Below are 13,402 nucleotides of genomic sequence, written 5' to 3' on the forward strand. Positions count from 1 at the left end.
ATAACTACAATACCATTATCACACTCAAAAATAAATACAATTCCTCAATATCATCAAATACCCAGTTTGCATTCACATTTCTATGATATTCTCATATTTTAAATAAATTTTTATTGAATCTTTCCCCTAACAGTTTATTATGAAAATTTACATACAGCAAAGTTGAAATAATTTTATAGTGAACACCTATTTACAGACCACCTAAATGATACCAATAGTTTTTACTATTTCTAGTTTTATCATATATCTCTCTAACTATCCATCAATTCATCTATTTTTTTAAAACACATTTCAAAGTAAATAACAGACATCAGTACAATTTCCCTTAAATAATTCAACATGTACAACATTAACTGGAGTAAAATCTTTGTTTACTCTTCCTTTTGACGTAAACTTTCCAAACAATAAAACACACAAATCTAAAGTATATATTGTGTTTTGGCCAATGCATACATCTGTAATGCAAACTGCTATCAAAATACAGAGTATTATCATTGCCATCATGCCCCTTCCCATGTATTCCCTATCTCCATTTCCTAACAGACAACACTGTTTTGATTTTCTTCCCATTATTTGACTACTGTTGAACCTTATATAAATAACCTTACTCTTGTGTGAGGCTTTTTTTCCACTCAGCATAATGTTTTTGGGAATCATCTGCATCATTGTGGAAATCAGTGAGTCATCCCTTTTTTCTTGCTGAATAATATTCCATTGTATGAATTATACCACAGTTTATATTCTCTGATGGACATCTGGGCTGTTTCCAGATTTGGGGTATTATGAATAAAGGTGCTACAAAGATTCTTACACAAGCTTTTTTTGTGGTCAGATATATAGATTTTTCTGGAGTATTAATGTCATAGGGTAGGTGTATACTTGGTTTTATAGGAAACTGTCAAATATTTTTCCAAAGAGGTTGTAGTTTTTTACATCCACCAATGACGAGGGTTCTGATTCTCTCACATCCTCACCAACATTTGGAGTTATCAATCTTTTTAATTTTAGCCATTCTTGTGAGTGTATACAGTTATCTCATTTTGTTGTTAATTTGCATATCCCTGATGACTAGTGACATTGAACATTTTTTCATGTGCGTATTGGTCATTACTATTTGTTTATATTCTTTTGTAATGTGTCTGTTCAAATCTTCCAGATTTAATCATGTTTTTAATCATGATCCAAATAAAATCTATATCTTGTGTTTGGTTACATGTCTCTTAAACCTAATCTACTGATTACCCCTTTATTGCTCATTTTCCCCTTGCAGTTATTTGTTGAAGAAACAAGATTTTTGTGTAGAGTTTCTACAAGTCTAGATCTTGCTGATTATATACTTGTGCTGTAACTTATCATGTTTCTCTGTTCTTTGTATTTCCAAAAAAATGAGATCTAGAGATTAATTAGATTCAAATTTGAAAAGTTTTTTTTGCATGACTTCATAGATGGGTGTGAATACCTATTAGGAGCATATCTCATTTTCTTGTTTTATAAATGAATGATTTGTTTCTTCGAATTCAGTGGTTTTCAAATTCTGTGTTCCACAAGAATTAAAATTTCTGTAGTCTCTATGAAGGCAAATCATGACTTCTTTTGGAAATTAATTCAGCTTGGCATTTATCTGTTTTATGTACTAGAGTTCACTGTGATATTTCATTTAAAGAAATATTTTAAAAGCTTGAAAACAGTGGATAAACTATGAACTAAATTTTCATTATATTACATAGGTAATATTTAGAAATATTTGTCTCCTTTCTTCCTTCTTTTCATTCTTTTTTCTTTCATTTATTCTTCTTTTCAAAAAATTTCTGAGTACCTATCATGCGGCAAGTACTGACCTGGTCACTGGAAATATACTAGGAAACAGAATACACAAACTCCCTGCCTTCATGTAGCTCACATTATAGTATGGAGAGACAGACAATAAACAATAATATAACAAATAAATATATATTTGCAGTCGATAATGGCTATGAAATAAAAAGAGTAGGGCAAAGAGGACCAGAAATGCTTGAGGAAGGGGCTGTGATTTTGGAAGGGGTAGCTACCTAGGCTGACTGAGAAGGTGAATCTAAGCAAGAATTGAAGGAGAAGAGGTGGTAAGTCAGGCACATATGAGGGAACGACATAAAAGCAGAGAAAACAGCCTAAGTTAGAAGTATGCCTCATGTCTTTGAGAGGCAGCAAAGAAGTCAGTGTGGCTAGAGGTCAGTAAAAGTGTGGAGGAATAGGAGATGATATTAGTGAGGACTGTGTGGGGCCATGAAGACTATTGTGGCTTCAGCATGAAAAAATGGGAAGACAGTAAAGGATTTTGAGTAGAGTGACATGATCTGACTTAATGTTTTAACAGGAAGACTCCAGATGCTTTATTGAGAATAGACAGTGAAGATTTAAAGGTAAAATTTGGGAGATGAGTCAGGAGGCTATTGCTATAATTCAGGTGAGAGAGGATGGTAGCCTAGAAAAGGGTAATAGAAGGATAAGAACTAGTCTAATTATGGACATATTTTGAAGGTAGAACCAACAAGATTTGGATTTATAAAAGCAACACATCTTGGCATTCTTGGTCACAAGCAATAGAAACCAATTCTATCTTGAAGGAAAAAAGAGTTTAATTTATTTTGCAAATTTACAGGATCAGTATGTGGATCAGACTTGGGAAATGGGCAGGAGCTAGAAAGCTCCAGAGGTGTAGGCAGTGGAAACACCAGCAAAGATGTTTGGACCCAAAGAATCTGGTCTGCACAATGTTGATGCTATTAGAATGTATATGATCTTTAACCCTTTCAATATCTTTAGCACATGCTAAAAATTCACAGTCCTCTGAAAGAGCACATAATTGGCTGAGCTTTAATTATGAAAAGAAGATGTGACCCTACTCAGATCTATGCTAACAGACAAGAATTACCTCCCACTAAAACCATATTCAATGAGGGATTCTTCAAAAGGAAAATCAGACCATTATTAGGAAGGAGTGGTTAAATGTTCAACAGCCAGGAAGATAACAACTGTTCACTAAAACACTCAGAAAATTTGAAAAGTACAAAAAAAAAAAAAAAAAAAAAGGAAAGGAGAGGGAGAAATAATCTCCCCAAATGCAACTCTCCACATACACTAAGAACATTTTGTATCTTTCTTTAATGTTAATTTTTTCCTATGTAAAGGATTTACATATAGTTGCATTATGCACTTGCATATCATTTACAATACTACCTCTCACCTTTAAACTATCACCCGAATGCATTTCTACCATTTTTCACATGTGATTTTTTTTCCTTCATCATTAAACCCACAGTTAATCTGCTTATGCCAAATGTCCTGGGTTCTATTTTTATTTCAACTGCATTAGCAATTCCATTTTCCCATTCATTTGAACAACACCAACAAAACATTGCTAAGTACAATCAAAGAATTCTAATTGTTGTCATAGTAAATACTCCATAAAGATGGAGTTGCTGTCAAAACTAAACTGGAAGACAGAATCACTTTGGGATACACTGGATGTTTACAAGTCATTTGATAGTGTGGAAGAGGCAATTTATGAATATCAGTGTATAATGTATGAAAGTGTAGGCTGTAAGAAAACTGAATTTTTGCAGGATGGGTATAGCTCAGTGATAGAGTGTTCACTTAGCATGCGCAAGGTCCTGAGTTCATTCCCCAGTACCTCCACTAAAAAAAAAAACAATTTTTGATATGGATAATTACCTATGTTCATAAATACTGGCAAGTTTTAACTGATCAGTTTAGTACGATTAGCATTAACTCTTCCACTCACAGCTGGACTAGGTGTAATAAAAAAAAATTCAATTCTTGGGTTATTTGCTCAATTGTCGATTCAAGATGTAAATTATTTTACCTTCGATGTAAATTTGTTAATTTAAAAAAGTCACTAAATTTTTCCTGAAAGTTGCAATAAATAATGGGTTCGATAAAAGCAAAAATAATAGAAACCTTTTTGGTATGTTTGGAAAACACATCACTGATACTATAATAAAAACAAGTTCATTCAATCATTAATTCATTTACTTGTTATTTCAACAAATATTTAATTGAGTGCCTTCTATGTGCTAGGCACTATGGATAAATGGTGAACAAAAAGGCATTTTTTCCCTTTCAAGGAGCTTAGCTAGTGGAGGAGACAGACATTAATCCAATAATCACATCTTTGACAAGTACCACGAAAGAGATACTTATGGTGCTGGGGGCTGTACACTGGGAATTCTGATAGTGTGAGTAGTTAGGAAAGACCTTCTGAGGAGTGGTAAGTGAGCAAATGCTGAAGAATTAGTAGAAGTTGCCTACTGGAGGTTGAAGGAAGGGGCATCACAGGAATTGGTAGAGAGAAGAGCAGGTGCCAAAATCCTTGAGAAGGAAGACAGGTATAGAGCTCAAGAGAAGGAATGGGAACATGGTGTAAGATGAAGCTGTAAATGCAGTAGAGGTTAGGCCATGCAGGCCTAGTAGGATTAAGTGTTTAAAGGATGTAGTGACATGATGAGTTTGCATAATTTCACTCTGAATGCAGACTGGAGAATGAATTAGAAGAAGGCAATATGGATTCTTGAAGATCAGTTACAATGCTATTCATGCAACAACTTTTGAGAACATACTATGTGCCAGGAAGTGTTGCTTGATGCTGAACACAGATACACTGGTGAACAAGACCAAGGTTTGTATGGAACTGAAAGCATCTTACTGTCTTTAAAAGTAAAAAAATACAAGCAATATGAATAAAGATACTGATACTTTTATAAGTATAATGTAAAAATATAAATATTAGTATCTTTAATAAAAAGACAAAATAGATTAATGGAAATAAAACTTATGATCTTGGTTTTGCCACTAAGTAGTTACCTGCCCTTGGTAAAGGAATGTAATAAGTTCTATGTGGTGGGCTTTAGTAAAATTCATTTGTAAAATAAAGAATAAGACTAATGAGCTAAGGTATTTTCCCCCACACCTAAAATTTTACTAATCTAATTATGTAATTTGAAAAATGGCCTCATCATGTTTGGAAACCTCTTGCTCCATCAAGGAAAGCTAATTGTATTTGTCCAAGTGAAACTTGAAGTGGTAAATATGTATAGTTTTGCAAATCTGTGCCAAGTAATTTATAGCCTAATGATTCAAATGAATAGAACAATGATTCATATCCTAATTACTGACTATTGAGGTGTGTAAAATAGCTGCTTCTGGCTCACAGTGATTATAATTTCTAAAGCTTGTTTCACAGGCAGGAATATAGAAGATGCTGTACTATAACCCACTTGGAAATCTGACATTTTAATTGGAAAATGTTAATAATTCCAAGAAAGGACAGGATTCCATGAATACTCACTAAAAATTTTGAAATAAAAATCTTAAGTGATAAATTCTTAGAGGGACTGAATCTTTGCAACTGTACCTGGTTTGGCTTTATTTATAGCTATGTACTTCATAAATGCTTTGAGGGAGTAAGGATAGTGACAGAGGAGAAAAACAATTACACAAGCTCTATGTGATTTTACAGTGTTAACATTTAGTTACAGTAAAACATTTAATCCTATGATAAAATATTTAAATTTACAATAAAGTAGATATTATTACTAGTTGATAGCATAACATTTCATATTTAAAAATAAAATCTAGAAATTATAATATATTTCATCACAACCTGAGGTTATAAAAAGCTCACTACAACAAATGTCCATTTATTGCAAATAATATTTTTTCCAGATATACTAGTTCTTACTAGTAGATGAGAATAAACTACAAAGGTATGAGAAATCTCGTTCACTCTGATTTGAAGAGTGACTGCATGGGCAGTGTGCACATTAATATGGGTGGGTACAGGGTGGAGAAAGATATTCCAGAACCCCAAACTAACTTTCCTAACTCCCCATTCTCTGCTACCCTGAAGGAGTACAGTTGAAAAAAGAAGACATAGATGAAGGAGGCGAGGAGGAAATGAAAGAAGGGAACTATAAATAAAGAGGAGGGAATAAACCAGATGGGGAACAAGTGTAAGATGGGAGTGAGGAAAGATGGTCCAGTGTGTCCCTCAATTCAGAGGTGAAGGTGGGGAAGCGGAGTCTCCAAAGGAAGAACCTCAGTAGTTCTATCTTCCACGTTTCACTTCCCCCACCTGAGAAATTATCTTATTGCTCGAGGAAAATATATCACACAGTTTAGTATACTAAATACTTAAATTCAGTTCAATTCCTTTAGTATTTTTTGTCTGAAACCTGTTCATTCAGCATCTTAGGAGTTGTGGATGACACATAATAATTTTTAAATAGTTTATTCTTTCAAGGAGCTTCTCATTTTGTTCTATCTTTTTATCTTTTACTTTATACAGTTTTGTCCCCTTGACATATGAATTCAATAACTACATTCCCAGTGAAGAAACCTGAAGGAAGAGGCTAACAATTAACATAAGAAATTTTGGCTGGGACTTGCCTTGGATGGGGACAGAATCCTGGCCAAGGGCAGCAGCAAGAGTGCCATTTCTTCCAGACTAAAGGAGACAGCTTGAGCACAGCAGACTTTCCCTAAAAAGAGGAAAGTGAGATTAGGTTTGGTGAATGCAACGGAGGTCTTTGCTGTATCCAGTCTGGCCTGGTGAAGGGCAAGATTTGTGTCTGGGGTAGGGTGGGGCAAAGGGAACAGACATACAGGTGCTATTGCTTCTGTGGTCAGGGATGAGGAGGCAGTGCAGAGAACCATCAGTCCCATTAAGCAATCACAGGGCCTCAAGTAGGGCAACAGTAGTGGTAATGGTAGCAGCAGCCACAGTGCTAGTAAACACAGTAATAATACTAACAGCTAACATGTACTGAGTGCTTATTATATGCCAGAATATGTTTTAATTACATATATTAACTTCTAATCCTCACACCAACACTATGGGGTAACTACCATCATGCCCTTTTATAAAAAGATAAACTGAGGCACAAAGAAGTTAAATAAAGTACTTGAGGTTACAGGGCTAGGAAATGGAAAAGGAGGTTGTATGATTAGGAAATGTAACAGGACTATATTGCCTGCTTATTTGCTAGTCAAACTGCTACATATCCCTTAAAAGGAATCAGGTATAGCTTTCATTAGGCTAGCATATGATTTGTGTAGCAATACCATATAGGCAATCATTAGAGTTGGGTTCAAAGCCTAACAGGAAGCAATGCAGAGAGGAAATACTTTGTTTCCTTCACTAACTTAATATAATTTCAGTAATGAGACTTTTTGTAATGCTGGGCACACCCTAGTTTAAACATGCAACCACATTCCAAAATGAAATTTCAATTACTGTTTTCCTTTTCTTTGCTCTAACAGTTATCATGGCATTAAATTAAGGGCATACTGTAAATGTTCTTCAGTTATGAACCAGGAAACCGGTAATTACCAGATTATTTCACTGATTTTGTGGAATGCATTACAAACTTTTCAGGCTTTCTAAGGTGGCCTGGCAAAATTAAGAAAAATTCTAAATCCTGATGATCTCTTTGAGACCTTCAGAAGTGTTTCATTCCAAAATACAAGTTTTCCTCCTCTTATTGAACTACGAGTTTCCAGCAACGAATTCTCCTTTCTTCATTTAAATCAGCGATTAGGTAGGGGACTATGCAAAATTCACCTTCGGGAGGAGTGTTTTGAAGAGATTGTGTTACTGGGCATCACATTTAGAAAACAAAGAAAATAAAAGATTTTCACTACAATAATTACAGGAAAAACGATAAATTCTTAGCTAGTCTTCAGAGGAAAGCAGCAAAAGATCTCAGGGTGGGGGATGCAGAGAGGGCAGCAGGAAGCAATTTACCTTGGCTCCAGGAGATTCTAGAATCTCATGATATCTTTTTACATTTGTTCAAGTGCAAACTTACATTTTTTTAAAAAGTCGGAGAAACACTATGAATTTATTCTAGTCACCCGTTTAATTCCCTAGACCAGAGCACAGTGCCGTACACACATCAGGATTTAAACAAGCAGCTGCTGACCTGAGGTGTCCCTGGAAAGTCCCGAGTTCCCGTGTCTCGGCCCTGCCACGCCCAAGGCAACCTCTGCTAGGCCACAAACCTGTTAACCCAACTTTAAATTTCTGAAGCAGAAAGCATACAGGCAGAAAAGCCTTGCAGCTCACAGGAAACAATGGCGAATAAGTCATCTATCAAGGGACTGATAAAGTTTAAAGGATTTGGTGGTGCATAAAGAAAAAACAAAAACTTGAGGGGACGGAGAATCCACTCAAACGTCCCTCAGGAAACGGGATGTTTACCGAGTAAACAAGCTGTAGCCACACACACACCTGCTACTCCCAGAAGCGGCCAGGAGCCACTATCGCCACCTTCTGGTCACATCCGGGCACTTCTCTACAAACTCGTGACGTTCCGACGTCAGAACCGTTGGGTTTATTTGAAACACACGCACAACCAATCAGTCGGCGCCTACGGGGAGGTGGGCGGAGAGTAGCGGCCAATCACCGCCCCTCTGGAGACTCCAGCCTATGGGAAGGAGGTTGACATCATGCGCCAATCGGCATGGCTTTTAGAGAGAGCGACTCAGTTTTTGAATTGGCCGTGGCCGTCGCGGGCAAGGAATGGCGGTAACGGTGAGGAAGACCGGTGCTTGAAAAGAACTTCCAGGGCGTCTTTTGAGAGGGGTGAGGGCTCAGTGGGCATAGGTGTGGGTGGCGGAGGTGGGGGCGGGCCGGCATCTTCGGAGCAGTGGGCCGCTCTGCGTGGGTACCACGGCCCCGCCCCGGTGATCGCGAATTCCCGAGCGCACAGCCCCGGCTTCCCGGCTCAGGGAACCGCCCCGCCGCCATCCCAGCAGCGGGGCCGGGACGCGGAGTGGGGGCCCGAAGTCCACCAGGTTGCAGTGCATCGTCGCCGCCCACCGGGTTGGATATTTTTTCCCGAAAGTTTCTGGGCCAGAGGGATAGTTTTTGGGAAGGGGCGGGGGGGGGGTCTTGGCATGCTGCAGTGGCGGCCGGCGGCTGCGGCCCTTGGGGGTTTTATCTCAGATTACTTAGTGGTTTCACTCTTGGATTCTTCTTGCCGTCTTCTCTGTGAGAAGTTCAGTTTTTGGTATTTACGTAAAAAAAAAAAAAGCCAGCCCCTTCCGGCACCACATCCTGCGTACAAATTTGTACGGCTTAGTGATTAAAAGCGCAGCCTTTGGAATCAGCCTGGGTTTGAAGCCTTGTTTTGCCACTAACAGTATGGCTTGGGGGGTGTTAATCTCTCTGCTCTAGACTTTAGCTGTAAAATGGATCTACTACTACTACTTGCTTCTTAGGATTGTTGCAAAGATTAAGTAAATAAAAGTAAAAGGTTCAGAACAATGTCTGAAGTTTTAGAACAATGCCACGTATTAAGCGTTAAATAAGTGTTATTTGTTAATCGCAGTGTTATATTATGGTAATACTAATGTTACTGTCAGTAACACCAACATATTCAGAATGGCATTTAGCTCCTCCACCCTGAAAGATGATTGCTTAAAAAAATAAGCAAAAGGAAACTTAAAGTGAATATTTGTTTAAATAGTAGAATTTACCTTTGTGATGAAAAGAAGCATGTGTTTTAGTGTATTTAGTCAGAAGTCCTTGAGTATGTTCTCAAATGAGAAATGATCTGTATGGATTTGTGAACACTGATCCTACTGTGTTTATTTTAAAAGTGCAGAATACATGAATGTGAAAAAGTGGTTAGTGTATTTCAGTTTGTAGTCAGATTGTTATGTCATTGGTTTACCATGCAGCTCTTTTTGTGATAAATTTTAAAGCTGTTTTGACAATAAATTGACCATATACAGTATCATCAGAGACAATTTTTAATTTTTAATCACTTACTTGTTTTGATGGTCTTTAAATACAGGCATAGGTGAAAAATGCAACCTCATATGATATTTTTATTTATTGAAGTCTTCCTCCTCTATTCCTTAAAGCAGGTTAATTCATCCCTTAATTTTCTTTTTTAACATTTTTTTAAAGGGACTTTAAGTGAAAGCCAGTTTAGAGCCTTTCTTTTTGGCTGTAAACAGTTCAGTGTAAGTGAAGTAAACAGCAAAAGGAAAAAGAGGGAGGGGGGCGCTGATATTATTTATTATTGCTTCTAAATGAAGGCTTTTATTGACAACTATTGGAGCACTCCTTTGGAGAGCCTTAGAATAATGATTGACATGGATGTATGGTAAGAGAGTAAGAAATGTCCACATTGTGAATATTATATGAGAATTAATCATTGTCACTCATTTTAAGATATCATCTATTCAGTTTTCATCACAGTAGGATTTGTGCCATTATCTCTTTTACTGATGTGGAAACTGAGACTTAACCTACTAAGTGTAGAACTGAGACAGGAAGCTCAGTTTCTTGACTTTGTGCACCTAATAATTAGGCTTAGGTCTGTTATTTTTAGTTTGTACATCTTCACACTATTTGGTATCACCATGCAGAAATGATGCTGATTATACTTAAACTATTACTTTGCTAAAAACCTGATGGAAGTTGCTTGTATATTTTTTTAATCTGAAAAAGTAGGAAAGGGTAAATTAGATCAGGCATGTACCTCCAGTTAAGGTGGGGCTTCTTCTTTATATTTGCCCAATATTCTGAAAATTTATTTCAAGATAATCTTACATGAAAACCCCAATTTGAACTGATAAAAATCTATTCAACTTTTTCTTTATTCCTTGCTTGTTTAGCTTTTCAACTCTTGAGTCCTGGAAATTTAAAAACAAACAAGATTTTCTTTCATAGTCCAGAGTCATATTGACACTTGTTCATTGTCTCATGAAATCTTTTAGAGAAGAAACATTTGAAAAGTAATATGAAAATACAGATAAGGGAACAGTCCAGATACACTTGAGAGGTTTGGAGAAATCCACAGAGGTTAAATCGAGAGTGATGGGTCAGATGAAAGATACACTAGGTGGAGAATTAAGCACTATTGAATGCAAGTACGTGTGGAGTAAATTGTGATCGGTATTTGAAAAATCCTGGGAAATGCATTCTGGCTGGTGCATGCAGTATATGTGGACTGGGGGAATTATAGGAGATGAAGCTAAATAGGTATGTTAGGACCAGCGTGTAAACTGGATGGTAAACTTGAACTTGATTGTATAGGGAGTAGTGGTTGTGGAAGTTCTAAGCAGGGAAATAATATGGTCACGTTTGTTTTTAGAACCATACCCTGAAAATTATGTGGAGACTGATCTCTGAAGAAACTGGTGTTAGCGAAACTTATTTGGAACTGTTGTATTTGACCAAGGGGCCACTGTGGCATTGGCCATCTGAAAGTGGGCCAGGACCCAGAGATACAGAGATGCTTGAGGGATTGATAGGAATTTTGGGACAGCAAATGTGGTAAAGGAAAGAGGATGGATCCAGTTTTTGACTGGGGTTATTTGGGGGAGGGGTGATGGAGGTATTATAAATGAATATAGGAAGAGAAGTAGGTTGATTGAGGGCAAAGATGTGGAGGAGGGAGGTAAAATAGTATTTAGAGTACCCTTTGAGTGTTTTTGAGTGTTAGGTAATATTCTGGGTACTTTCAATAAAGCATTATTTTTACTATATCCCTATGAGTCAAGTATAGTATCTTTACAGAAGAGGAAGCTGAGGCTCAGAGAAGTCGTGTGACTTAATTACCTTACTTAATTACCTCAGAGAAGTTGAATTAAGTTCGGGATTAAGAAAAATGGGTAATGATACTTTTGATAAATTCTAGGTATAATGCTTGTTTTTGCCCAACAACTATTTTGGTTTCATATGTCTTTATTCACATTTTATTTTCTCAGCCATCATAGAGGAGTACGAACAATGGCTGATAACAGTGTATTAACATCCACAACTGGGAGGACAAGCTTGGCGGACTCTTCCGTTTTTGATTCTAAAGTTACTGAAACTTCTAAGGAAGACTTATTTATTGGACCTACTTCCTATGTTGAAGGTAAACATGTTATCTGCTTTAAAATACCAAGTCACTGTTTTAATCCTAAACTTTCTGATCAGTGACTTTCTTATGATTTAACTGTAATACTGTTCAGCTAGAGTACAGGTACTGAGTAAATATTTGTTAACAGAAACTCTTTACACTAGGTTTTTTATTATTGTTTGGATAAATGCTTCCCAGCTTTAGAAGGGAAGGTATCTTGTTGTTGGATATTGCTTTTCTTTATGTGAGGGCCATCCAGCTGCGACACTGCTGGTCGGGTGAAGAGCTACTTCTTCCCTTCCTACTGTGGAAATGGATCTTTCCTAAAGTTCCATGCCCTGTTGAAGAGGGTGACTACGCAAGATGGTGAATGCTTTCTTTGGTTAGGAGGAGTGCTGATGCTTGTATACTTTGCTACAGTGCGTTTTCTCTTCTAAAATGATACATGGTCGAATTTTAAAAATAAGCTTGGAATTAAGTCATTTTAATTTCAGGGAATGTTATATCTCAAAGTTGGAAAACATTCCAGATATAGCCAGAAAAGGGGTTAAGAACTGCTGATTTTGGTGTTCGTGACTAATAAAAATGTTTTATTTAACATTTTTAATTTTAATAGAAGAAATGCCTCAGGTTGAAACAAGAGTGATACTGGTTCAAGAAGCTGGAAAACAGGAAGAACTTATAAAAGCCTTAAAGGTATGGAGTTTTAGTTTTGAGTTTTTCTTTAAAAAGGCTATTTTTCTTCCATCAGTGTGTAAATAATTTTATAGTGTTCTTAATCTCACACCTAAGTCTCTTTCCACAGACTATTAAAATAATGGAAGTCCCTGTTATAAAGATAAAAGAAAGTTGTCCTGGAAAATCGGATGAAAAATTAATAAAAAGTATTGTTAATATGGTAGGTCAAGCATTTCATTGCATGTGGCATGCTGCACTTCCTTTGATTTATTCATATATTCCACTTGTGGTGATTGGACCTAAATTAGGTACAAGGTATACTTTGAGCACTCTGAAACTAGATCAATAGAAACTACTTTATATTAATTTTTAAAATCTGGGTATTTCTGAAACCCCAAACTGTAATATATTATAAATAATGAAATCCTTGTTAAGTAATTTGGCATTATTAAATTTAAGTGACATTCTATGTGTTTAGGGAGATCTGGTACTTTTCTTGAAACTCTTTAGTTTCTTTTTTCTCAATGTTTATATTTATTCTAAATTCTTGCTTTATTTTCAGAATTACAAATCACAATAATTGAGTCATGAGAGAATTTGTCAGCATATAAAATATATCTGATTCTCTATATCAGCTTTATTAGCTTGTGAGAGGGCTGCCATAACAAAATACTACGGACTGACTGGCTTAAACAACAGAAATATATTTTCTCACTTTGCTGGAGGCTAAAGTCCAAGACCAAGGTGTCAGCCCCTTAAACTTCTCTTGAGGCCTCCTTCACTGACTTGAAGATGTCTGCCACCTT

The 13,402-nt window shown here is 36.5% G+C and overlaps 1 protein-coding gene across 8 annotated transcripts in view; it reads left to right on the forward strand.

Annotated features, from left to right (window-relative positions):
• The first annotated feature begins 8,470 nt into the window (after positions 1-8,470).
• The window catches only part of ECT2 (epithelial cell transforming 2), a 52,801-nt gene continuing 47,869 nt past the window's right edge, over positions 8,471-13,402 (forward strand). For 2 of the 8 annotated variants that reach the window (XM_031680052.2, XM_006200792.4), the window contains exons 1-4: positions 8,504-8,641; positions 11,782-11,933; positions 12,535-12,614; positions 12,724-12,816. In XM_031680052.2, coding sequence (XP_031535912.1) covers positions 11,804-11,933; positions 12,535-12,614; positions 12,724-12,816 — 303 coding nt within the window. In that variant the 5' untranslated portion in view covers positions 8,504-8,641; positions 11,782-11,803. Of the gene's footprint in view, positions 8,642-11,781; positions 11,934-12,534; positions 12,615-12,723; positions 12,817-13,402 lie in introns of all 8 variants that reach the window. The other 6 variants (XM_031680065.2, XM_031680067.2, XM_072961025.1 and 3 more) reach the window with 4 other exon arrangements.

Source organism: Vicugna pacos, chromosome 1 (genome assembly GCF_048564905.1).
Source record: "Vicugna pacos chromosome 1, VicPac4, whole genome shotgun sequence".
NCBI classification, from domain to species: domain Eukaryota; kingdom Metazoa; phylum Chordata; class Mammalia; order Artiodactyla; family Camelidae; genus Vicugna; species Vicugna pacos.